This window comes from Vicugna pacos, chromosome 2 (genome assembly GCF_048564905.1).
Source record: "Vicugna pacos chromosome 2, VicPac4, whole genome shotgun sequence".
Taxonomy (NCBI): Eukaryota; Metazoa; Chordata; class Mammalia; order Artiodactyla; family Camelidae; genus Vicugna; species Vicugna pacos.
Window position 1 is genome coordinate 69,162,206 of NC_132988.1, and position 25,932 is coordinate 69,188,137.

The following is a 25,932-nucleotide window of genomic DNA, read 5'->3' on the forward strand; positions in this document are numbered from 1 at the left end:
TATACCAATTTGTGTCCTAGGTCTTTTAAACACTTTAATAAATCTGCCTCCACTGCTGGGATACTGTTTGCCAGTCAGATTTGAGTTTCTCCTTTGTGATTCACTCCACTAAAAGCTTAGCGACTCAGTTAAAATGAAAAGAATCTTTCAGTCAGTAGCATCTGCCTCCCAGCTCACTTTGGGGCTTTTTTTTCAGAAGCTTAAAATATCAAGGCTAAAACTGGGTTTTCTCTCCTGGTCTAATTGGATCTCTGAGACGGCTAATCCGCTGGTATTCAGAGGTAAGGAGGTGAGAAGTACAGTGGTAGACGACTTGGCCACCTGTGTGTTTCTGATTGCTTCTGCTCAAGGAGCTGCTGTTCCCAGCTCTGCAAGAAATCTGGTCCGCTTTAGGAGAATCTCCTTGGCAACCAAAAATGCCTCCTCTTAAGGGCCCTTCTTGGTGGTCAGCATCTGGAACAAAGAAGAAAATCGCAAGAAGGGTGGGGCAAGTGTTCTCTTTGGAGCACCATCCAGCACATTTGCACTTGGCCCTAATCTCCCTGCTCCCGAATCCTCCACCCTCAAGAGAATTTTAAGTGAACTGACGTACGTACTGTAAAGTTAGTTCAGTGAAAAGTTTATACCTTATACCTTGGTTGGGAGCTGTGATGGAGTGTTGTCATCTGGGATAACTGATAATAAGATCGGTGAACCATCCTTTACAGGTAGGGGGAGGGATCTGCGGATTCTGCTGTTTCCCTCCTTCCCTCGCCACCGGGAATCTCTGCAGCAAGAGGCCAAGCCAAGGGAGGAAGTTTTCTTGCTCTTCTTCAGAAAGAGAAGGGCTTCCCACTGTTCCCAGCTCACTGGTCTGATTGATCCAGTGGCTCCTTGACTTCGCTGCTTCTGCAGGATCGCCTGACCTTATCAGTCACCAGCAGAGTGTCCTGATTTCTCCGTGCATTAGCACCAGTGGTCTGGTTTCACTCCCTAGAACTGAGCTGAAATGAACACAACCATGCTTCCCTTTTCTCTGCTGCCATGTTAAAATGGTAGCCGTAGTTTTTTCTGCAGTCCGAAAGCCAGCGTTAAACATACCCAGTTGACATTACCACCTGATGAGTGTTCTATGCATGTGCATGCAAGAGGCTAGAAGGTGACCAAGCCGTTTTGTAGGGAGCCTTATAGCAGCTCTGAACTTCAGTGTCAGCAGCACTGAGCTCCTTCGGGCTCCACGTGGTAGCATTGAGTCTGTTCTTCTAGGGAAGATAATGACAACGATTAACATAGATTGAACACCTTTTCTCACTAGTGCTGTGGTTGGTACAATCAGCTCTGTTTTATATATTGGTAAACTTGAGGCACAAAGATACGAAGTAGTTGTTTCCAAAGTTAAACAGCAACCAAGTGTTAAGAGCTGCTGCCTGGCCCTGGGGCCTGTGCTGTCAGTGAACACAGTGAATTCTGCTTACTTGCATCATGGTCTTTTCTAGGTCTTGAGCCCCAGGTGTCCAGTTGATAGCTGGTAACCTCAAGTTTGTCTTTGAGGCACACATCATGCTGAATGGGCTCATCAGCAGGATTGTTCTTAGATAAACCAACAGTTAAACATTCTTAAGAGTCTTCCGGTGACTGGCTGTTTCTGCTGCCACAGTGATTAAGAAGCTCAGTGGTCTGACTGTTTTTTGTGTGCCCATATCCCGAGTGGTATTGGTGGAGGTCAGGGAGAAGAGGCTTATATAATTTTTTAAAAAGCATAAAATATGACCTCAGATTGTGAGTTTATTTCTAGCTGGAGAGACCAAATAAACTGTGTGGTGCTGACAGTAAAGTACAGCAGTTCCATGAAAGACAAGATAACTGTGGGCCGGAGCCGTCAATCAAAGAGAAGCGAGGGACCTTAGAAGCATCTTTCTATTTTAGAGAACATAAATAGCAGAAGGTAAGAGTTTTAGCCAAATAAAACATTCCTCCTTGGAGAAGGGGTTAGTTAAGGAGAAAGGGTAGGGTAAGGTAGAATGTAAGAAATAAATCGGAATGTAATTTATCTGCAGTTTAACAATTCAGGTGAATGTCTTGGTTTATCCAAAAAATGGAAAATAATGTGACCTTTAAAATTCTTAGAACGATGGCCATTAATCCCCTAAATTTAATGAAGTATGATAGAGTTTCAGTGTTACCCTTTTGTTGTTGTTGTTAGAGTTACCAGTAGAATTTGCAGGCGTAGATTAGATTAATTATCCAGGGCCAGGGTGGGTACTCACTTGATTTACAGATCTTTATTTATGCTTTGAGAAACAGCCCATGGTCCCTTAACTTTCAGGCTGTTCAGCATTTGTTCTTGCTGTTGATAAATTGTCACTCCTAGGTCAGTAAGTCTAATAGAGGCGCATCATTGTAACCTTCATTTTTGTGTATGTGTGGGCTGGTAAGAGGAAGAAACAATTATTGAACTTTTTCATGAAGATGATCACAGGAATAGCTTTGAAGACTTAAATCAGTGTGTTAAATCTTGAGTCCTCTGAACCTCAGTTTTCCGATTCATAATAAAGGTCTTATAATTCAGTCTGAACTGCCTGCTCCATAGGGTTGTTGTGGGAAAAGGACTGTGTTTAAGACACTTGAAATATTAGGCAAGTCTTAATTATCACTGTCATTTGCATTATTTAAATGTGCTATGTTTTTTATTTTTGGTTTGGTTTTGCAGTAAGAAGGGGTAAGATGGAAGTCAGTTGCGTTTTTTTCATTTCTCACTCCTCAGATTTACATCGTGAATCTTGCTCTTTGGGGTTTCATGTTTTTAACTTCTCCACTCCATTGCTCTGTCTGCATTCTAATGAAATGTGTCTGATTGTCCTTCTGTGGATAGTGTTACTGCATGCACATTTCCACTGGACCCAAGCATCTCTTTTCCTCTTGCCTTTTTTAAGTCCTGCCTTTACTTCAATACCTAAGTAAAGTCTTGCTTTTTCCTGCCACTCATCTTTGAATGAGTGACTCAGGTGAATTATACCTGTCTCAAATTCTAACACCATCTAAGCGCTTACTGTTTGTCACTTTACAGGGACTCACTTGTTTGTTATTGTGTGTCTCATCTTCTTTATGGGGTGGGGGGTTTGGGAAGGCAGAGGGTCTGGGGTGGAGGGAGAGGCAGGAGTCTTGTAAGTTAGTTGCTGAGTGTAATGATGATGATGACTAATTGGGGAGAATCAGCTTTTACTTATCTTGTTTCTCAAAAAAAATTTTTTAAAGGCTGAGAAAATGACTGTGACTGTGAGAGTTTCTCAGAGAAATATGATTTCTGAAAGTATTGTTAGTATATTTTCATTCTAACAACTTTAAAAGTTATATGTCTTATCATGATCACTGACATAGTGTTTCATTAAGTTAACCAGTTGCTTGAAATGCACATTCTTGCCCAGCTCATACAGTAAAATTTTTTTTTCATCTTGAACAATCATGTAAATTCTAATATTTCAAAAATAGTTTGCTCTTTCACTTGTTAAAATCCATTTACACATTTTTCTCATAATTGAAAGCTCAGTGAACACAGTTACCTACTGATTGACATAGCTTAAAGAAAACACCAAATCTTTTTTTTTTTTTAAACAAAGTTTAGTGTGTCACAAGAATATACTGGAAATTCAACTGTCAGCACAGAAAGATACTCTATTGCAAGATGACATGATATTACTAAGTTTCCCAGGCATGGCACATTTCAAATCATGGACTAGCCAACATTCTACTTTTAGACATGAGCTACCTCATTTTGTATGACATGAGATGGTATGAAATTAGGGGTAAGGCAGATCAGACTTGGAAAGGATTTATTATTGAATGTGATTTATCATAGAATTTACTAGCTCTATACATGATTAAAACTCTGTTTCACTTTACGTTTTTCTTACAGTTTTGATTCCAAAGACTGCATTATGGTAAAGATCCAAGTATATAATCAAAAAAAAAAAAAAAAAAAGAACAAGTCAAGCTGAAACCCAGCTGTGTATTAAGATGACTTGTTTCAGAAAAACCTTTTGGTCAGAGATGAAAGAAGTTCATCTCTTCTCACAGTGTCTTTGACTACGTTACTCATTGTTTCTCAAATGAAACTTATAGATAAAACCTGTTTCCATATTAGCTTATTTATGACACTGAGAAATAAGCAAGGGGAATTTCAGAAATTTCAATAAGTACCCTCTACCTTGAAGCTTTGGGTGAAGAAAAACTCGATGCATAATTCATTGCCTGTTGAATTATGATCTCTAAGAAGGCATCCCCAGACACTCACTCTGGAGGAAGACTTTGTTTAGAAAAATAACAATTGTCCCTACCACTTAAAAGAGTTGTGCAACTCTTTTCCAAAGTGTGGAATTCTCAGGGAGTATCTCTTTTCATCAGAACATTGTGAAAACATCCACAAAAATGTGTCATGAAGGGATTTTCTTGGGGTGTGGGCAGTGTTGTTCTTATTTGCACATGTCTTTGTGGGAGTCCCTGAATGAAGTCCTGCTGAGGGAACGGAGTGCAGTTACTTCTTTTAAAAGATCTTGATTCGTGTCACCTTTTGGTTTCCAGTTTTAAAAATTCTCTATAGTTTTTCCTTTTTAATAGAGGTGCTAAAGTAGCACAACATATAGGTTTTGTTAAAATAAAAACCAAGAATAAATGAGAATTAAAGGCCCTTGGAAGAGTCTCTCTTCTCTAATGTCACTCAGGGGCTCTGTGCTCCCATGCTTTTCTGTTTCTTAGTCTGTGCTGTCATGGTCTGAACCATCCTATGGGCTGCATTGTCTTCATTTTCGCGGTGCCTTCTTGATCTAAACTCCTAACTTGTAAGACCTCACTGTGGAAAGAATAGGACAAAAGGATTTAAATCAAAGGAATAGAAGATTGAGAGTCTTTTTAGAGTTTGCTGGGTAATAGGAAATGTGTTTTGCTTAATGAAGCAGAAAAGTTTGAGTTTCATATAATCCTGGAGGTGTTGGTTCAAATCCTAGCTTGCCTTCTTATTGGCTGAGTGATCTTGTGCAGGTACTTAAATGTCTTTGAGCCTTAGAAAAAATGGGTAAAAACTTAGCTTTCGTGTTCTTATGAGATTTAGAAAGAGGTAATACATGTGAAGGACACCAGGCATAGATCAATTAGGTGCTTAAAAAATATTACTTCCTTTTTCCCACCTGCTTTCTCCTGCCTCTTTATGAATAGAAGAGTAAGATCAACCATGAAACAGAGTTGGGGAAAATGAAACAAGTGAAATAAATGAAGCAATAATATATTTGTAATTTTTGGTTCTATATGTTTTTATAATATATATATTTGTATTATATTTTGGTTATATATTTATAATATATTTTATAATTTATAATATATTTATAATTATATTTTATAATTTTGGATAATATATTTATAATATATTTTATAATTTTTGGATAATACATTTGTAATATATTTTGTAATTTGTGGTTCAAGAGAAAGTAGCAAAATAGAACACTGAGGAATTTAAAAATTTTTATTTAGGTCTGAATTTAGAATGATTCTGTATTAAATAGTCTCCATGGGATGTGTGGAGGTAGGATCGGGCAGTGGTGTTTTCTCTTGCCTTCTGTCTCTCCTGAAAGTAACAAGTAATAAAACACTAGCCAGTCCTAGTCCTAGTAGTCTGAGTAGTAGGACGTTAAGAATTATTTTTTTCACTCAGAAAAACCATTGTGGTTTTGAAATCTGAGAATGTAGAAAGCTGATAAAGCACTGTGAAGGATCTAGGTAATATAAGACAGGTTCTGCACTGAAGGAGTGTCACTCATAGCTTAAGACTGTTTTTGCAATGAGCCCAGAATCCTTAGCATGGCCTTCAAAGCCTTGTGTTATCCTGCCTCATGTCTCTCTCCAGAGTTGTTTTGCAAAGTTCTTTCCCTTGTTGACTTTGACCACACACATGTCCTTTCAGGTCCACTAATGTGCCAGTCTTCCCCAGACCTCGGGCCCTTTGCATATGCTGTTTCCTCTCACTGAAATGCTCTTCCTGCCCAGGCAACTGGGTTTCCCTTTATTTCTCAGTAGAGGTTATCTCTGCAGGGAAGTCTCCTGGGATCCCCGGTTTTGGCTGGAGCTTGCATTGTAAGCTCTCATATGTTATGCTTTTCCGTCATGACAGCTACAACAACTATCATCCAGTAACTGCCTGTTTTAATTTTTGATTAAATGGTTGTCTTCACCAGTCGGCCATTTGCTTCAAAATCGAAGCAATGATGTCTGGCAAACTATGGCCCTGGGCTGCCTGTAGTCTGTTGTTGTATGGCTTGCAAGCTAAAAATAGTTACAGCTTTAAAGAGTTGTTAAAAAAAAAAAAAAAGAACACGTGACAGGGGCTATATGTTGCCTGCAAAGCCTAATTTGGCTTTTCAAAGAAAAAGGTTGTTAACCTGTGATCTGAATTATTGCTATACACATTAAATAGAAGAACATAAGTATGTTTATATCTGACATTTTCTTTTCTGAGCGGCCCACTTGGTTGTAGTAAGGCATCCGTAGGGTCCATGATGGTGCCGTTGTAAGCACTTTGATGAACTGAGGTCTGTGTGACCACCACAGAGTTCTTAGCTAGAGAATCATTGTATTCAAGTGTGTGTCTTAATAACCAGTGTCACAGTGGAAGGAATTTCTTTATTTTTTAATTAAAAAAATTTGGGGGGGGTAACTAGATTTACTTATTTATTTTTAGAGGAGGTACTGGGGACTGAACCCAGGACCTTGTGTGTGCTAAGCATGTGCTCTACCACTTGAGCTGTACCCTCCCCTGGAAGGAATTTTTAATGGCATGACACTTTTTAGCTTGTACTGTCCTGCTGAACAGATTTATTAGCAGTTTGGAGTAAGACCCAGTGCTGGCTTATCAGATTCTCAGAGGACACAAAATTGACAAGGTTAGCTCTCTAAACTTTAAAGGATACACTCAAGATGGAGAATGATCTTGAGGGACTGAACCCACAATGAAGTTAACAAGAATAAATGTAAACTGTGTAAGTTCAAGCATGAAGTGGATAATGGGGGAAACCGTACTTTATTTGGACAGAAAGTTTATAACATTCATCAGATTCAGATTTTTCAAAGGGGCCCATTTTCAGAAACAGTTGAGGGAACCAGCGGGGAGAAATGCCTGGGCACCAGCCTGAGAATAGTCGAAGTAACTCATCCATGACTCTTTGAGACGAGAAGGTTTGAGGGGTAGGAAGTTCGTGAAGGTTGCCTTCCCATGAAAGAGGATAGATTTACCGTTTGTTGCTCTAGACATAAACTTGTAATAGCAGGTATTTCACGGAGGCAGTATTTATTTTAATATAAATATGAATTAGATAGGAAATAGAGCTTCATCTCTAATTTATTTACAAAGCTTTTATGAAGTCCTCCTTTGCACTAAGCACTTTATTAGGGATCAGGACTACAAAAACAAGGAGGGTCCCATTCTCTGCTTTTAGGGGTTCTGATTATAGACTATGAGACAAATCTGTAAATAACACAGGGTGGGGGTGTCTTCTCCCAGAGAAGGGAGGATGAATTTTGCCAGGGGCTGGGGAGTGGGCAGAGGTGACATCTGAATTAATTCTTGAATGGTTTTTTCTTCCATATGTTAGGAATGTATTTAATGGGTGGGAAATTGGACTAGATCGCCTTTGAGTTCTTTTAAGATTTTCTGATATGTTGAATGTCCAATGAATGGCACCAGAGGATTCAAAAATTCAGGATTCAAAAAGAGGTAGAACTTGGCAGGGGAGTGTACTCAGGAATCAAGGGGTGCGCCCACCCTCCGGCTCCTCACTCATGTCAGGAAAGTGACCATCACCTTCTGGAGCTCAGTCACATCCCAGCAGGGACAAATGAAGATCCTCTCAGGGAAGTTTTGGGACAGCTGTTGCCTGCTCTTGTGTCAGAACTTTCCTCTCCCCTTGATTCCCTTTTACTGCTTCTTCAGTATTTTCTATTGTGATAATTTGGTGCGTGTTCTCAGAGACCTCAGTGAAGGGTACGTTAAAAAAAACCTGCTAAATAGATAATAGCATGACTACTATGGAATTAATTACAGCGACACAGCTGTCTGTTTGAAGAGTTCTGCTGGGACCATGTGGTCCCTTGTACGTCCCAGCCCTGGGAGGACCTGGGTTAAATGCTTCCCAGCTGATAGCCCTGAATTCTCAGAGAACTGCCAGCAGCCATCTGGAAGTCAATAGATGGTGTGCTTTACCCCCGTTGTCTCTCTGTGGATGGGCATTTTATCGACAATTTCTTATTAGGCCCCAAGTAATGAGATATAAAAGCATCCACCCAGACAGGTCTTAGAGAGTTGTGTCTGCTTGTTAGTTTTACAGGCTGATCTTTGTTACCACATTTGATGCGCTAAGTAAAAAGTACTTCTACATTTATCCAATTTCACTCAATGACTTTTTTTTTTTTAAAGCATTTTAATGGATTATTGTTTCCTGTTCCAGTGGTGTGGTGGGAATGGAAGTAGAGGAGGGCTCAGGAGAGGGCACTTGTGCTGGCCCTACTTCTGTTCTGGGAGTGTGACCTTGAGTGAATCCTCTAGTGATTAGAAGGTCTACTTGTCCCATTCCTGGAGCCGCAAAAATCTTTCAGTATGAACGCTGTCTAAAAGACTGCACCTCCAAAAGGCAAGCGTGGGCCTTCTTTACATACTTTTTCAGTTCAAAGACCATCTAAGGCAGTGGTTCTTAAGCTTTTTTCATGTCAAGAATCCATTTGAGTTTGTGATGAAACAATGGATGCATTTACCAGAGAAATGCACAATAAATGTGTAGGCACAACAACTTGCAAATAATTTCACAGTGTCCTTGGGCTTCCTGGGTCCCCAGTGGGGACCCCAAGTTCAGAACTGCTGCTCTGTGCTTTGAGAAGAGCCCTGCTTTTTCCTTTTGTTCCCAGAGAAGGGAACCACAGATGAGACGGAGAACACGGAAGTCTAGACCACCAGCCTTGAGGTTTGCAGGATGTGGAAGGCAGAGCCTTGCCGGCTCCTGGACCACACTGGGGTGGAGCAGATGGTGGGGGCGCTGAACAGTGCTCGGTCCTGCACAAGAAGAGCACTCCACTTGGTTGTTTGTCAGGCCGTTAACTTCCAACTCTTGCCTCCGATGATTCCACACTCCCACCTCTCATCCCTTGAACTTTTTGTTTTTAAAAGAGCAGTCCATGTTTTTTTATTAGTTACCCTGACTGGGATGTGTGCAGAAGAGAACGCACACGAAACATCTCCCCTTAAACTATAATTTTCTCTTAAAGTCACTAATCCCATGATGCTAATTTTTGTTTGTTTTGTCTTTGTTTGGTTGTTCCCACTGCAGCCCCTTTCTCCCAGTGGCAGCTGAAGATTGTGGAGCAGAAAGAACAGAAAAAGAAAACCCTATGTTTAGGGTCTTTCTTTTTGGAGTGGACTGTAGACAGATACTGCTTTTAAGATATTAATAGGTAGAGTGAGAGTGGAAGTAAAGCATGTCACCTTTTTTTTTTCCTGCTGAAAACAGTCGTTCAAGGACAAGGGTGTCATTCCGAGGGAATGCAGATGACACGGTGCCGTGACTGTGAGCAGTTGTGTTAGTTTTACAGGATAGCTGCCCTGATCCACCCACGCTCACCTTCGCCTTCAGTTTATCTGATTTTTTTTAGCCTTACCATGGTGGAGAGATCTCAGCAACTCTTTCAAGTTAAAACTTATACAGCTATACACTTGGTAGAATTAACTTGCATGGAGAGGTACTGTACTGGGTGAATATATGTTTTTAAGTCCATGATACCAACTGGGGAAAGAGATTTCTATCTGAAATCCAGAGGATTGTGAATTAAATGTAGTGCCAATATAACTTTATTTTACTTTATTCCTTTGGGAGGGAAAAACATTTTATTATTTTGCTGATCATCTGTTTCCCATAGATTCCAGGATTACACTAAAACCTTAACTTGGTAGTAATTATTGTTACCACTATGCTATCTGAGGCAGTGTATTAAGAGCTTTTTATGTATCATGTGCATGTGGTGTGTGGTTTTCAACCTGCCTTACAGATGAAGAGGCTAAATGCAGAAGATAAGTAACTCTGGTCTTCTCAGCAACTATTGCTCAGGTTAAAATCCAATGAAAATTGAGGACACAGATATTTTTAGTGTTCAGCCAGATTTTCAGTGGAGCATCTGTTACTCGTCAGTATTGGTGAAATATTTGCTCTTGATGTCAGAGAGCGTTGGACCTTTGAAGAAATGTGGTCCAGGTCTTGTGTTCATTGTAGACACTTCCTTCACCTTTACTCTCTCTATCCAGGCATTTAACAAGTCCTTTATATTCTGCCTTTTAATTTTTCCCAAATCTGTTTTCAACATTCTGTCCCCACAGATGTTCTCTTGGTTCAGAGCCTCATAATACCCCTCCATTTAACACATGGATTGAGGGGCCTGTTACTTGCTCAGCACTGAGCTTGGGGCAGCCAGGGTCAGGCTCACCCTCCCCGTAATTCTTGGCTAGAGTTTGGAGGCATAGGTAGGTAGCATCTAAGGGGCATCCAGGTAGAGGGCATTTCCCACCAGGTAGATTAATAAGTATTTTAAGTTTCCTTCCCTGCATCACAGAGCAGGTGACCTGCCTTTACATACAGTGGAGTACATGGCACAGTAATGAAAGAGAAAAAAGGACTTTTAAAAACATTATCTAACTCAGATGCACCTAGACTTGCAAGTTCTTGATTTTCTTTAAATGGTTTTTAAAGTGCTATTTTTTTAATGTGGATTTTCTGCTTTCCCTCTCTCTCTGTGGGTCATTTTATTTTATGTAATTAAATCCTGTTAAATACTTTAAAATGTGTTTATTAAAATTTTTAAAGGTTATCTGTATAGGGCCTAAACCATTGTAGATGCTTGACCCTGGTTTGCTGTGTAAAAGGTTTAGAAGTTTCAGGACAATTTCTTTTAAACTTTTGGTAGTAAAGTATATTCATCAGAAATGTAAGGGTTTCACCGGGTAGTGAAGTGGGCAGAGAGCACATTCTGGCTTGGCCAGTTGGCTGTATGAGTTTCATGAAGTCCTTTAAACTTTCTGAACTTTAATTTCCCTCATCTGTAAAATAGTTAAATAGTACATTTCTCATTAACTTTCTGTAAGAATTCAAGTAAAATAGTAAATGTGAAAACGTTTAAAATACTGTAAATAGCTAAAAACATTGATTTTTTAAAAAATGATATAAAACATAAGAAAATGTGACTAGAGATTTTAATAAGGTGATTTTTTAACTAGGTCAGTACTTGAAATTTCATTCTATTTAGAAAATCAGAACTGATGGATTGTATTTAATGTTATATTTAGTTTAATAGCCATTTGTAAATGTGCTGCTTTGCAGAGTCATTTGCATTAATGGTGGTGAGATGTCTATATTTGGAAGGAAAAATTAGAAAATCAAATTTTCACCCTCGGGGGACTGTTTTCATTTTGTATTTTTAAAAACGGAATAAGCAAAAGTAGAAGAGTCTTTGAAAAGTAGAAACACGCAGCCACGAGCCATTTGGCATTTTGTCTTATTTAATGACTCTGCCCTCTTTCATGTCTTATACACTCAGGAAATCTGAGACCGCGCCATAAGTGAGCACTAATAACATCTTATGTGATTGTCGAATGGTTGGATTCTGCAGGTGATTGAGCACTAGCTTCTCCATTTAGGCCTCTTAGACATGGGGCCGATTAAATTTAGCCATTGGAAATATTCTTCTAAATTACAACTTGAAGATAACCTAAAGGGTAATCATTGAAGACAAAACAAAACCCATTTACAGTAATTATTCTAACAGTCCTTTCTATCACACCAAAAACGTCCGATTCCACGAATTAGCTTATGGAATAAGTAAAGACTACCTGTATTTAACAGAAGAAGCAGCTTTGAGATGATTTGTCTTACCTAGTCTTGAAATCAAAAGCAATTCCGGGCTTAGCTTATAAAACAACAATCCCTATCTTTTTCCTTCTTCTGTCATTTCCTTGTTGAGCAACCATACCATTTACAGTAAAGTGAGATTTAGGAACGGAATGTTGGGGTGTGTTTGAGGTGGTATTTGTGCAGGCTGCTTAGGAACACGCAGGCCCTGTCCTCAGCCCAACACTTTCCAGGAGATCAAGTAGGGACATGTGTACAGAGAGGCAAGGGCCAAGGGACTCTTTATTACTGACTGAGGTTTTGACTGCAAACCCCACAGCAGAACCGCGGTGACCTAGGCAGAGCCTCCTGCCTCGTCTTGGTAGCTGTAAAGAACCTATAAGCAAAAGAGGCTCCTTGTACTTGAACTGAAGAGGAGGTCTGCTCTTTGTACTGAGAACCTCCTACTACAAAGAAAGGCCAAAACAGAGCTTTCAGTGAGAAGAACTATTTCCCTAGTGCCTGAGAAAAGCCAGTGAAGGTTAATTGACTTTGAATTTGATTAGTTCCGATGAGTTCTTATCTCCCTTGGATGTGGGATGGGAGGACTGCTGGAAAGTTGGGGGAGGATGGGCCATAGGGACAGTCTTCAGTTAACCACAGAAGCCAACTATAGGCAGTAGAGCAGTCCCCACCTATCATACTCCAGGATTCCTGGAATTGGGGACGGTAGATCTGTTCCAAATACATACACATAGTTCTTGGTAAGTCAAATCTATTTCAAAATTATCTCAGGGATTAGTTTTCACAAGGCTACTTTTGATGGATTGCTTCTTCATCCCAGCCCTGTTGGAGGCTAATTATAACCCAAAGGAAGCATACTAGATTAGGTTATATTATGTGTATGTTGAGCAGTGCAATAGGGTTTGCATGCCATTGGAAGATAAAGGCAGGAATATCTCACCTGCGTAGCACAGTCAGGTGGCCTCCCCCTTATTCATGGTAGAAAGAGAAAAGGCAGCAGGGAAGTTTGCTTTCTATGTTGGAGAAACTAGAAAGAAGGTTGGGGAGGAGTGAGCCCTACATTTTTTGTGTGTCTTGCTAGGTACTTTATCTCTTATCTCATGTTTTCAAAAGTCTTTGACATATGAATTAGGGCTGTGGAGTATAGTTTTAGTGTTTCACTGCCCTTGATTTCCTTTTTTGAAAGTTTCCTGCCAAGGGAGCACTACATGTAAGCCAGATTTGCAGTGAAACAACAGTTTATTTATTAAGACACTCATAGTATAATTGTTTTATTAAAGTAAAACATATTTGTGTTACATATATAGATGAAATCTACTCGATTAGTTTTTACAGTGTGGACAGACCTGTATAGTTGTCATTCAGATTATGAAATAGAATATGACCAGGATAGTATATTTGTTTTTTAAGGACATAATTTCCTTTCTTGTTTTTATTAATTCCTTCTTTATCCCTTCTTTGAGTTTCATTTGCTGTTTTATTCTTACTCCTTGAGCGACATATTTAGATCATCAAACTTTAACTTTTCTTCTTTTGTAATATTTGCACTTAGGCTATGAATTTTACTGAGCACACATGTTTAGCTGCATACCACATATTTTGATATGTCCTCTTTTTCATATTATGAATAATCTTGACTTTAATAGGTCCTTGATACATATGTTAATCTCTAGGACATCTAGTTTGTTTTTTAAATGGATTCTTTTGAAATTCTCCATCTCATCAATGTTTCAAAATATTATTAAGTTACTTCAAAGTCTGTCTCTGATAACTATAATATGTGGCTCCTTTCAGTTTGTTTCTAATTTCTGTTTTTTCTTGGATGAGAAAAAAAATGACTGGAAAGCCATTTGATCTTGTCTACCAGTATGCTTAGTAATTTCTGATTGAATATCAGTGGTTTCTGATTGAGTATCAGATTGAGTCTCTGATTGAATATTGAACATACATAATAGAGCTAAGTTGGTATTCTGGATAATGTTATCTTTCTTCAGAGATTGTTCTGGTAGGCCAGCCAACTTAACATTTAGGCTGGAAGTGAGCTGACTGGAAGCTGGGTTTCAGTCTCTATGTGGATTGGTTTATTACTAGTTTGCCCTTACGCCTTGAGTCTTGTCCTTTAGGGGTCCCCACTGAATGCCTGGCATGTTTGCTTATCACTTGGAGGCTGTTGAGGGCTCTGCTCAATTTCTGAATTTCTGCAGCTACTTAGGAATCATCAAATGCCTTTAGAAGAAAATCAGAGCTGAATTTATCCTTACGTTTGGGCAGTTTCCTTCTTCAGGGATACTGGCTCCTTAGGCTTTTAATGTCCTAGTAACTTTCTGATTCATTTAAACAGATTACAGAAATCCAGCTTTTCAGTTTTTCTTCCTGGAAGGGTTGGTGTGATGTAAGTTAGTTTACGATAGTTGGAAGTGAAGTCTCTGAGAAGTATTATTTAGATTGGAAATTTCTTCTTCACCAAATACACTGTTCCACACCTAAAACCACCCATACAGAATCCAAATTCTGGGATTAACAGACTTAAGAGACATGAGTTATGATAGAGAAATATAGAGGAGCATATGAAACTGTCTCTGAGTCTACTTTTCTAACCAGCCACATGGATTAAGATGTAAAGTCTTTTTCCATTCATTTGTCTTGCTGTAAGAGAAAACAGTTAGTTTCTTGTCTTCAAGGCACTGCACCCCTCTCATTAGAAAAAAGTCCCAATGAATCTGTCAAACTTTAATCCATCAAATTGGCCACCGGAGTGGGCAGAGGCAGAATCATCTTACCTGTGCTGAGCGAGAGAATACTTTTATCCTATCCTAATAGTTAATATTGCTGCATATCATAAATGAATAAATTCATACTCAGAAAGATTTACTGTGATGCTGTTTGACCCAGGTATTCTCTCATACTTTTGAGTTCCTTCAATCTTAAGTTCAACAGCATGTAATTATATCCCAATGCCGTATCTTAGGCACTGCTCAGGAGTCAGCCTCAGTGAGATTAAAATGTAGGGTGATCATATAGTTTTTTTCTTAGCCCAAGACACTTTTGAGAGTGAAAGAAGATGATATTAATACTTACTCCAGGACAGTGGGGTAAACTGGGGCTGTCATACACGTCACCAACCTGATAAGTATGGTGACCCTACTTTACCACTAACACAGGTACATTTCCACTGGAAGGACATGGTACTAAGGTGTCCTAGAATGATTTTGAGCCTACCAGAGGAATTAGTTTGGAAAAGAATAAGAGCTGGCAGTTTTCAAAGAGAATGTGAGGGAGGAAATCAGCAGGAGGAAGAGAAATAAAATAAGAAGGAGAGAAGAAGAGAGGAAAGAACACAAGTAAGAAAGCTGAGAATAAGCTTTTTGCCCCAGGAAACCAGGCGGATGTTAGCCTGTTGACACGGGGCATTAGGCAGGGGTGAATTGAGAATAACTACAGATTGGAAGATTAAAATCATTCTCCTGGAGAGGAAAAAAGAATGTATGGAATGGGGTAGTAATAGGTGTAAGCTTTGGAGAAATAATCAGGTTTAGATGATTTTTATAACATCACTTGTAGGAAGGATGTTGAACAGCCTATAGGGTTTTCTTCTAACAGATTAGATTCAGATGATAAACCATGAGTACTCCTGATTATAAATCCCACTTTATTACACTTATTTTTAACATGTGCTAATAATGGCAGACAAAAGGAGGTAGGGTTTAAATTCGTGTCTAGTGCCTGAGGAATAATATGACGACCTGGACCTGCTTACCAGTTGATGCTGTAGGTCTGAGGGTGATAGTCAAGAGCTGGGAGGACATAATGTTATTCCAGTCAATCAAGATTGAGTAACAGTTACATTGTGACAGGTCTCATATAGAAAACCTAAAATCTATAAACTTTTCATAGAAGAGGACAGGAGAATCTAAGACGTGAGTGGGATTTGGAAGATTGACTTTTTCAGTCAGCTACATGTGATGCCTCTCTTTTGTGCATGAGTAACTTTTCCATCATCACACAGAGCTGTCATCCCACATACACCATCTATGTTATAATTAGTCCACTTGATCTGCTTTACCCATTCATAATCTCTTGTTTCTTGGATATGCTAGTACTGTGATCACTGGGTTGTTAGAGAGCCACTTAGAATGTGAGGAAGATTAAGAAATTCTAAGAGTAAACATTTATGGCAGAAGAGCAAGCCATGTACTTCTGAGTAATTATAGCAAGCCCTCACTTTGGAAGAAAGAATACAGGCTTGTACAAAAGGAACCTGAAATGTACATTCCTAGATTCATGGAGTTGGTGATATTACCTGGTAAAGACAAAAAAGGGTCCCCATATCACTGAGCTAGTCTGAGTATCTTTTACCAGTTGTACCTCCACATGGCAGCCGTTTGAAATCCATTTCTTTGGAATCAAGTTTGGCTAATGGAAATTCTTTCCACTGTGTGTGTTCTCATAGTTGGCCCTGCATAAAATCCAGGATGGGTATCCCTTAGAGAATCTAATGGTCTGTAACTTTATCTTTGGCATTCACTCCAGGTGAGTTTATTGGATTATCTTCAACCTGATGTGAAAGCCTTAGATTCTGTTCTTGTGTTCATGATCTTTTATTGTTCTTTGTTTAACTCCTGGGTTATTCTTCACCATTCTCTGTTTAATGTTGACAATTTTTTCTCGATATTTTCTTATTGTTCACATTTTACTGTTTAAGCCTAGAATTGGTTTTTACACTTCAGTCATTACTTGTTATCAGATCATACTGAGGTACTTGAAAAGGAGAACTTACAGTATCAGTATTTGAGGAGCCCGCCTGTATGAGAGAGCTCTTTAAACCTGATTCACAGAGGAGCCTTCCTTGAACTCTGTTGCCAGGTGTGATTACTGCATTCTGTGACTTCCCATTGAACAGTATACGTTTTGTATTGTGTTTATGTTTCTTCTTTCATTAGAGCACTTTCTATATTTGCTCCTCTTCATTGGACTGTAAACTTCGGGAGAGTAAAGTCTGTCCATTCTTGGCTGTGCCCACTATCAGGCCTTAAACATTGCAGGCACCCAGCCAGGAGTCTAGGGCCATCACCCAGGAGAGAGGTGGTCGTCATGTGGACCAGGGTGTTAACAGTGAAGGTGGTGAGGAACAGTCAGATTCTGGATGGACTTTGTAGATCCAGCAGGATTTGCTGATAGAGTTGGCATGGGGTGTGAGGAGGAGAAATGCTGACGACGACAGCAAGGTTTTGTCCTGAGCAATGGGAGAACAGAGTTGCCGTGAACCAGGTGAGGAAGACCACAGGAAGAGCTAGTTTGAGGGGACTCTCAGGGGCGCTCAGTTTTGGGGTTTGTGAAGTTTGCGATGCCTATTAGACATGCAAGGAGAGATGTTACAGGTCTGGAGTTTGGGGAAGAGGTCCTGGCTGAGGATATAAATTTGTGAGTCATCAGTATATAGATGACATTCAAAGGCATGGGACTTGGTGAGATCACGAAGGGAGTGTGTGTAGAGAGAAAAGAGCTGTCTAAGGTCTAAGTTCTGGGACACCTCAGGCACCACACATTTTGATTTCAGAATAGCTTTTAGTTTCTCTGAGAACACTCATATTCCACAAACACAATTTTAGATGTGTTGATCTAAAGGAACACATCTTTATGACTACTTCTCTTAAGGGCACATAGAATACAGTTCCTTTAGTCTTAAAAATATACTTCTAATTTTGCAAGATGGCACAGTAATATCAGTAAAGGTACCAGAGTACTGGTAAACCATTTTGTGGCAGTGTATCTTTAGCTGTGGGACAGCCTACAGGTGTTGAGTCAGGTAGTTGCAATAGATCCAGATATAGTATGTTCTAGAATGAGCCTTTAAAACCTCTCTAACTTTCCTGGGCATTTGATGGTCTTTTCGTCTGATTTTTAGTGCTACATAGTTCATTCCTTCCATTCAAAATATTTATTATAGCTGAATTATGTGCAAACTACGTATTCAGTACCATGCGGGATAAACTGTTCCAACCCTCAAACTCAGGGGGAAGAGTTAAACCTTGGCAAAAGTGTGATTCAGAAGTGAGGGCTTCTGGGGTTCCCAGGGAGGTGGCTTCTGGGGTTCCCAGGGAGGTGGGCTGAGACGGTAGAAGGCTAGAAGGCTTGTTTTGAGCTCTGAAGGAAGTTTAGAAATAAGGAAAGGACAGTTTTTGATAATAAGTGTGGGGTCTTACGTACATAAGACAGAAGGCAATTATGGGGGGTGGAGGGTGGGAAGGGATAGACGGGATTTTAAAATTGTAGAATAGATAAACAAGATTACACTGTAAAGCACAGGGAAATATACACAAGATCTTATGGTAGCTCACAGAGAAAAAAATGTGATAATGAATATATATATGTTCATGTATAACTGAAAAATTGTGCTCTACACCGGAATTTGACACAACATTGTAAAATGATTATAAACCAATAAAAAATGTTAAAAAAAAAAAAGACAGAAGGCAATTATGGTCTGATTACCTGCCTAACTGGAGCAAAGAGTGCTGGAGAGAATGGGAACTGAAACCAGAAGATTCTAGAGCTTCACACCCTGTGTTGGTAATGGGCACTCTCTCTGGAAGGAGCTGGAAGAAGATTACTTGAGCAGTCATCTTCTGTTACGCGTTTTTGGGCCGCTTGACCAAACCCCGCACTCTACTTTGTGTCACAGAGAATAGTTTATTGCTGTAACTTCCTTAGGCTAGAATAACAATTTTGGCAATTTGATGCTTTTAGAGCTTTTCCATAGCTATGCTTTTCATGTCTATAGAATGTAAACAGACTTTTTTTTTGAATATTAGTATTTCTTGGAGGATAAATGGTATAAACTTGGAAAAGTCTTTTACTGCTAGAAGTAGTCATGCTCCTAACACCTAAAAATATATATACATATATATATATGTGTGTGTGTGTGTGTGTATATATATATATATATAGCCTTTGCTGTTTTTGTTGTTTGTTTACACCAAGTTATTAACCCTAACTTCCTTATTTTTTGCCTCGCAGCTTTCTTCTTATATGAAGTACCAAATTACAGGAAAAAATCCTATGGCAATGCTCCTGAGGGTGATGAAGTTTTGGGGATTGGGTCTCATGGCACTTATTTTCCCTAATTAAGAACTCTTCAAATGGAAACTTGAAAATAAAATGTACTTATAATTTTTTATCAGTGAGGAAAATTGGGTCATGCCTACCACTTCCCATATCAGCAATAATCCGTGGCAAAAAAAAGTCACTGGTAACTTTTGACTTGAGGGGAAGACATTTACATTGGTGATAAGTAGGCGTCAGAAGTCGGTGTCTTTGTTCAGTCCTGCAAGACCCTCCTCTCCATCCTGTTATGATCGTTGAGACGATGTCCTCGAGCTGCTGGGAGGCGTTTCCCACTCACTGAAGAACACTCGAGCCGTTCTAAGTGGGAGCTGGGGAGGAGGGAGAGGGGAACGAGTAACACCTGCAAGATATGTTTTCAAAGGGGCTGTGTTAAGCAGCCTTTACTCTCCAAGAAAGTCACTTTACACCTTTACCCTTCTCCTCAAACTCCCACATTCGTCCCTCCTTCTCCTCCTCACCATCAGGTCACTTGTATTTCACTGCAAAGTTATGAGTCCTCGGAAGCCCTCATCTTCACCCACAAACCTCCCAGCTCGCCCGCCTCTGTCCCCACTGAGCCTGCCTTCCCCGGCTAGGGCGCATGAGCCCTCTGTGTCCCTCTGCAGCTGATCCCTCTCCCTGTGCTGTGGGTATCCCATCGTCTCTTTTGCAGTTATTCTAATCGCTCCTGCAGCAGTAATCTGTCTCTACTAGATCGTCCTCTTTAACATTCCCGTGTCATCGTATTTCCTATCTTAAAAAATCCTGTATTTTATGCCTTCCTTCACCTACCTCCCTGATACTTGGCTTTTCTTGGTAGTAACATTTCTCAAAATAATTCTGCCTACTCCCTGTCTTCGCTTCTTCACCTGTCACTCTTTACTGAGTAGCCAGTGTCCACTATAACGGCTCTTGTCAGGATCACCCAGCAGTGCCAACTTGCCAGATTCATTGGTCCATTCTTAGCTCTCGTCTTATCTGCACTTCCAGCAGCCTTTGACGTGGCTGATACACTTTCCTTATTGAGCCTTTTCTTCACCTGACTGTTGGTGAAGCCCTGGTTTTCCTCCTGCCTCTCTGGCTCACTGGCTGTTTTTTGTTTTGTTTTGTTTTTAATGTCTTCTGCCGATATCTCCTCCCTTTCCTATAAAAGGTGGAGTAACCCACGGTTTAGATGTTACTCCTCTTCTCTGTCTACACTCACACCCAAGGTTGTGTCATCCTATCCCACGGTCTTAAATACTGTTTACATGGTGTAGCTCCTAAATTTATGTCTTTCTACTCCACATTTCCACTTGGACCTTTAGTAGACAAGTTCCACATAAAACATCCCAAACTCCTTACTGTGGCCTTCCAGGCCCTTACCTCCTGGTCCCCCCTTACCTATGCAACTTCATTTACTACCATTTTCTTGCCTTTGCTCCTTCAGCTCCCACCACACTTGCCTACTTACTGTTCCTCTGACTCCAAGCTCTTTCCTGTCTCAGGGCTTTGCACTTGCTGTTCTCTTTGCCTAGAATATTCTCCGCCCAGATCTTTGCATGGATTGTCCCCTTGCTCCAATGTCAAATACATTTCTTCAGAGGCCTTCCCTGACCACCCTGTTTAAAGCAGTGCCCTCTTACTGTTTTATTTTTCCTTCTCAGCGTTTACCACTACCTAATATCCTATTTTACTTCTCCCCCTGCTGGAATAGGAGCCCCAGGAGGACCTGTTAGTTGATCCATCCCTTATCCCTAAGGCTTAGATCAGTTCCTGGCTCACTGTAGAGTCTCAACACGTTATTGAGTGAGTAAATACATAGATTGGTACATATGCAGACATTGTTTTGTATGTAAACCATGAGAATATGTGCTCAATATTTTTGAATACAAAGCCCAGATAAATGTTTATTGTAGTAGAGTGGTTAAACATACTAGAAGAATGACTAGCTAGGGCCTGCCTGCTGCGTGTAGACTCATACAGAGGAATTCCCTTGAGTGATATATGGAATGCCTCTTCTTGTTCCCTTCTCTGGAAATAAGTTGTGCTTTCTTGGCCCTTTCCATGCAGCTGAAGAATAAGTTCATGAAAAAACTACCCCGAGATGCAGAAGCCTCCAACGTGCTGGTCGGCGAGGTCGACTTCTTGGATTCTCCTTTCATTGCCTTTGTTCGGCTGCAGCAGGCGGTCATGCTGGGTGCCCTGACTGAGGTCCCTGTGCCCACACGGTAAGCTGCTCCGGGCCCCCTGGGGTCCACAGTGTGCTTCCAGGGAAAGCTCCTCTCCCTCGGGCTAGAGAACCAGCAGAATGAGGCCACATCCAGAGCAAGCCTATTAGAAAGGTTTCATCTGAAAGAATGGTTCAGACTGACTTTCACACTGTCAAGTTACTTAGCCCTTGTGCAGTAGTAGGAATAATAACAATTACAATCATTCATTGGGCTATGTAATAGTTTCTTATGGATTAGTCCTTATAGATTTAATCCTCATAATATTTTTTGTTTTTTTTTTAAAGAAATTTGATTTTTGTTTTGTTTTGTTTGCATTTTATTTGTTTTTGCAGGGGGAAATAATTAGGTTTATTTATTTATTATTACTATTTTTAATGGAAGTGCTGGTGATTGAACCCAGGACCTTGTGCATACTAAGCACGCACTTTACCACTGAACTATACCCTCCCCCATCACAATAATATTTTTAAAGGATAAGCTGTAGGTGTATGGTTTTTACAGATGAAGGAACTGAGTCTGAGAGTTTAAGCAACTCATTCACGATCATACAGATGGTAAATGGTTCAGAGGTCAGAGTTGCTTTCATTTCCTCGAAAACTGATAGTGGATACAAACACGTCTATTTGTATGTATTCTATACATACACACATATGTAAAGATCATTAAGCTATACATTTAAGTTTGCACTTTATGTCATGTGCAATAAATAAATCATAAACTTATATCTCATACAATTTTATTTTAAAGGAAGCATGTTACTGTTATTACAGTCACGAACTCATCACTCTGCACAGAACCTTGGAAGTCCTCCTCTTTATTTCCTCTGTAACCGAGCTCAGCAGTGGGGTCAGAGAGCTGGACTTCTCAAGTGCAATAGGTGAATAGAAGTTAATGCTTCACTTGAACTTGTGCTTGGGAAGAGTTTAAAGAGAAGTTTTTAATCTTCAGGTTGACATCAGAAAATTACCATATAAATAAGACCTTTTCTGAGGGGTTGTCTGTTATGGGTCCCCGGGTTTCCCAAGTGAGCAGGAAGGGCTCTGAACCCTGCTCAACCATCTCAGGTGGTCTGAGGGTGATAAACTGACAAGACAAGGGGCACAGGTTGGTTCTGAGCCAATTTAGAGGGAAAATTGGGAGAACATGTCCTTAGGGCCTTCCAACTCGTAGATTACAGGCCGTTTTTTCCTACCATACCAGCATTTCCCCCCCATTTTTATATGTCTTAGACACCGAAAATAGGAATAATACTTGTCGTATTATAGTATAGGAGTCATATAAGCAGTCATTGGGCAAATAGCAGAGGAAGAGGGATGATCGGAGCTGCTTCAGCTGATGGGATTATCATGACTTGTGTTTTCTGTGACTTCGCTTTGTGCCTGAAAACATTCCAGCAGAGCCTCGCAGTCCTGTCTGAGCAATTACCTGGCCAGCAGCTCGCTGACTTAGACTGTGGCCGAAGTCCAGCTTGTGTGTCCCTCTGGTTTTATTTATGTCTCTTTGGACTAATTTTACTGGAGCTGGAAAGAAAAAAACATGCCAAGAAGTGTTACATTGCTCTTGCTTTTTCATTTGCATTCTTTTTCTCGAGAAGCTACACATGGAAGACATTTTAAAAGGCTTTTTTATTTAACAGTAATGCGAGTTCATTGAGTAGCACATCATGACCATTTCTGTGTCCCTCTTAGCATCTGCTCCTGTCTGGCTCTGTTCCTTCTGTATTGGAGGGTGGTATAGTCTAGAGGTAAAATCTAGCATCATTTGAATTAAGAGAAGGAGCCCAAGCAATTCGAGGGGATGTAATTTAATAATGTCATAAAACTATGTCAGGGCAATAATCTGAATAATGTGTCCTAGCATGTTAACATTTTTCCAGGAAATAGTTTTATCCATTTGCAGTCCTCAGAACCAGGGCAAGCTGTAATCACTGAGTAGGGATTCTCATTAGCTTTTCTGTGCATGAGTAATGTGGGGCCATTTACAATGGCTCCATCCTGTGAAATCCAATAAAGGAAGTCCCACAGGCATTGTGGTCGTCACTGTGAAGGATGCCTTTGCACTCAGCCATGTGCTCTAACATGCGTGCCACCCTGTTGTCCTTCAGGGAGACCTGAGAAGTCTATTTCTGTGCACATCTTGTAACAACGGTCAGTTTTTATTTTGAAGGTGGAGGAAAGTTAGGCTCTTTTGCTTATTATCATTATTATTACTGTTTATAATAAATAGTGTTACTTCCATGTGCCTTATAGGAAATATGGCTGGAGCCACTCCCCTTGTGCAGGGTCCTTCTTGCTATCCATGTGAATGCAAATAAACTCTGTCCTTGGGTCTTTGGTGACTTGGGAGGATATGTTTATCATTTTCCTAGCGTCTTGCAGACACTCTACTTGCTGTCATCTTACCTCTGTCCACAGAGGCCACCACTCAGTCATATTTATGGGCCACATGAGAATAAATATTATTCCCATTTTACAGTTGAGAGATGGAGGCACAGGGGAGATTCACTATCAGTGCAGATTTTTGACTCTGAGGCCAGGCTTTCAGGGAAAATCTAAGGCAGTACCCAGAATGAATTGGAGTAAAATACTTTAGGGTTTTCCTGTGAAGACTAATAAAAACCCCTGACCAGTTTGTCCTTTTCTGATCTTGATGTTCACATGTAAGGCAGATAGTTATTCGGGGAGCTCTAGCCCTCTAAAAAATTAGAATGTTTACCCCTTTATACCACTGTAAATTAATATTTATATTAATATTTATAAATAATGATTTGCCTAAAAGTCGCTGTTTATGCCTAATGGTCAAAACCATAAAAAATTCTACCAGAGGAATTGGGATCGAGGTCCTGCTAGTTCAATTCTGTCTTGTGTAATGACCCTCCAGTTGCTCGCTGCTATTTACCTGATGTAAGGTGGTCGGTTATGGTGGGTTTGTAGTGCTCGTGAATTTATTGTGACAGTGACAGTTTAGCCACATTTTCCAAAGCCACTAAATATGAATAATGGATTATTTGATTCACTGTTGTTTTGAAAGAAGGGCGTAAAGGATTGGTACATGCTGAGTTTATTCTAGAAATAGCTGTGATATATCAGGAAGGTGGGGGCACATCCTTTCTGAAAAGATTGAGTGGTTTAGGAAGGCTGGCTCTTTTTCTGATATCATGCTCTGTTTCTGCCTATAATTATTTTGTGGATGTAAATATAGTCCGTTGGTTCCGGACACAGATTGTCTGGTACTTGTTTTTGTTGTGGAGAGTGCCAGGGGCAACCTCCCCAGGCATAATTAATTGTATGGAAAAGTGCATAAGATGAGAAGGGCCTCATGAAGATTCTTGAGACAACCAGGCACTATTAAAAATTCCAACTATGGCTTGTTCTAGATATGAGTGAATAAAAACAACTCAGCAATGTAAATTAATTATTTCCCCTGAGCCGGCAACATGGGTTGTGCCCCTCCAGACACACAAACGTGATGCTTACTCTAATTTGTTAATAAGGGAAAAAAGCTTCTGGTTAAAAATAACATCTGTCCATTGACAAAAACCAGCTTAAGTCGTGAAAGTCTTCAGTACATTACAAAAGCCGAGTTTGGCAAGATGTACTTCTGTCATAAAAGCTGTAACAGCTTTTGCTTCTTTGAGGGTTAAAGAGGAGAGAACATGTTTCAGGCAGAGGGAACGTCAACCTGATGAGTTGTTCTGTGTTGCTAGTTTTCCCAGACCTCTCATCCCAGTTTCAACAATGCAGTTCAAATTAGAGGCTTCTTAAGGATCTGCTTTCCTGCAGATGCAATTCTTGACCTGAGGTGATGTTTCCTGCTACTTGGACATGGCAGGATTTCCCCTCTGTATCACTTAAAGGAGATGGATTTACTGAATGGTTCCTGAATGGAGTAATGTGAAAATTTTAACTGATATGTAACGTTTTATTTCTCTTTGGCATTCAATGATTTTCCATTAAAGAAAATATATCTATATGTATATGTTTAAAATAAAAATCACATTACCCAGGGGAAGAGGAATTGCACCTTTATATCTAGGTTAGTGAAACACTATAGCTCTCATGTACTGGGTTGTTGCTATGATAAATACTGTGGTCACCACTGGTCTGTTACTTCCATTCATGCTTTGGTACTGTTTCATAAAGACTAGAGTAAATATTTGTAGGAAATGTATGCCCTCATCTCATAGGATTTAGGTTATACGATCCATTACTCTGTCAGCTCTTGGACTAGCTACCCATCATCTGTCTAAGTTTATCTTTGAGGACTATTAAGGACGAGAGTATTTTCCTTGCTTTCTAACAAGACACTATTTTGGCTTTGTTGCCATATAGTCAACCTGATCATTCACTCACGTGTCGGTTGATAAATGTGCATTTTCATCACGTGTAAACCATCATGATGGAGATACTGGGGAGAGGTAGAAAGAGGGAAAGAGTGGTTCTGGGAAGGTTTTAGATATTATGCTTTACTGAGAAACTAATATTTAGATACACTGACATAATTAAAAATGGCAGGCAAAGGAAATCCATTATTTAAAAATGTGTTAAGTAAAGCATCCAAGGGTTGTGTGTTTTCTCTTGCTGTTCCGCATCTGCTCTCTTTTCCTAAAACTGTGCCCCTGGTGTGCTGTCTGACGATCAGCCCTTGGGAGGCAGGTAAATAGGATGGGGAAAGGCGACCAGCACTGCAGGTGTTTCCTAATGAGATGT

The 25,932-nt window shown here is 40.0% G+C and overlaps 1 protein-coding gene across 4 annotated transcripts in view; it reads left to right on the forward strand.

The window, feature by feature from the left end:
* The window catches only part of SLC4A4 (solute carrier family 4 member 4), a 314,261-nt gene that overhangs the window by 184,406 nt on the left and 103,923 nt on the right, over positions 1-25,932 (forward strand). For all 4 annotated transcript variants that reach the window (XM_072941127.1, XM_072941141.1, XM_072941149.1 and 1 more), the window contains exon 8: positions 21,063-21,220. In XM_072941127.1, coding sequence (XP_072797228.1) covers positions 21,063-21,220 — 158 coding nt within the window. The remainder of the gene's footprint in view (positions 1-21,062; positions 21,221-25,932) is intronic.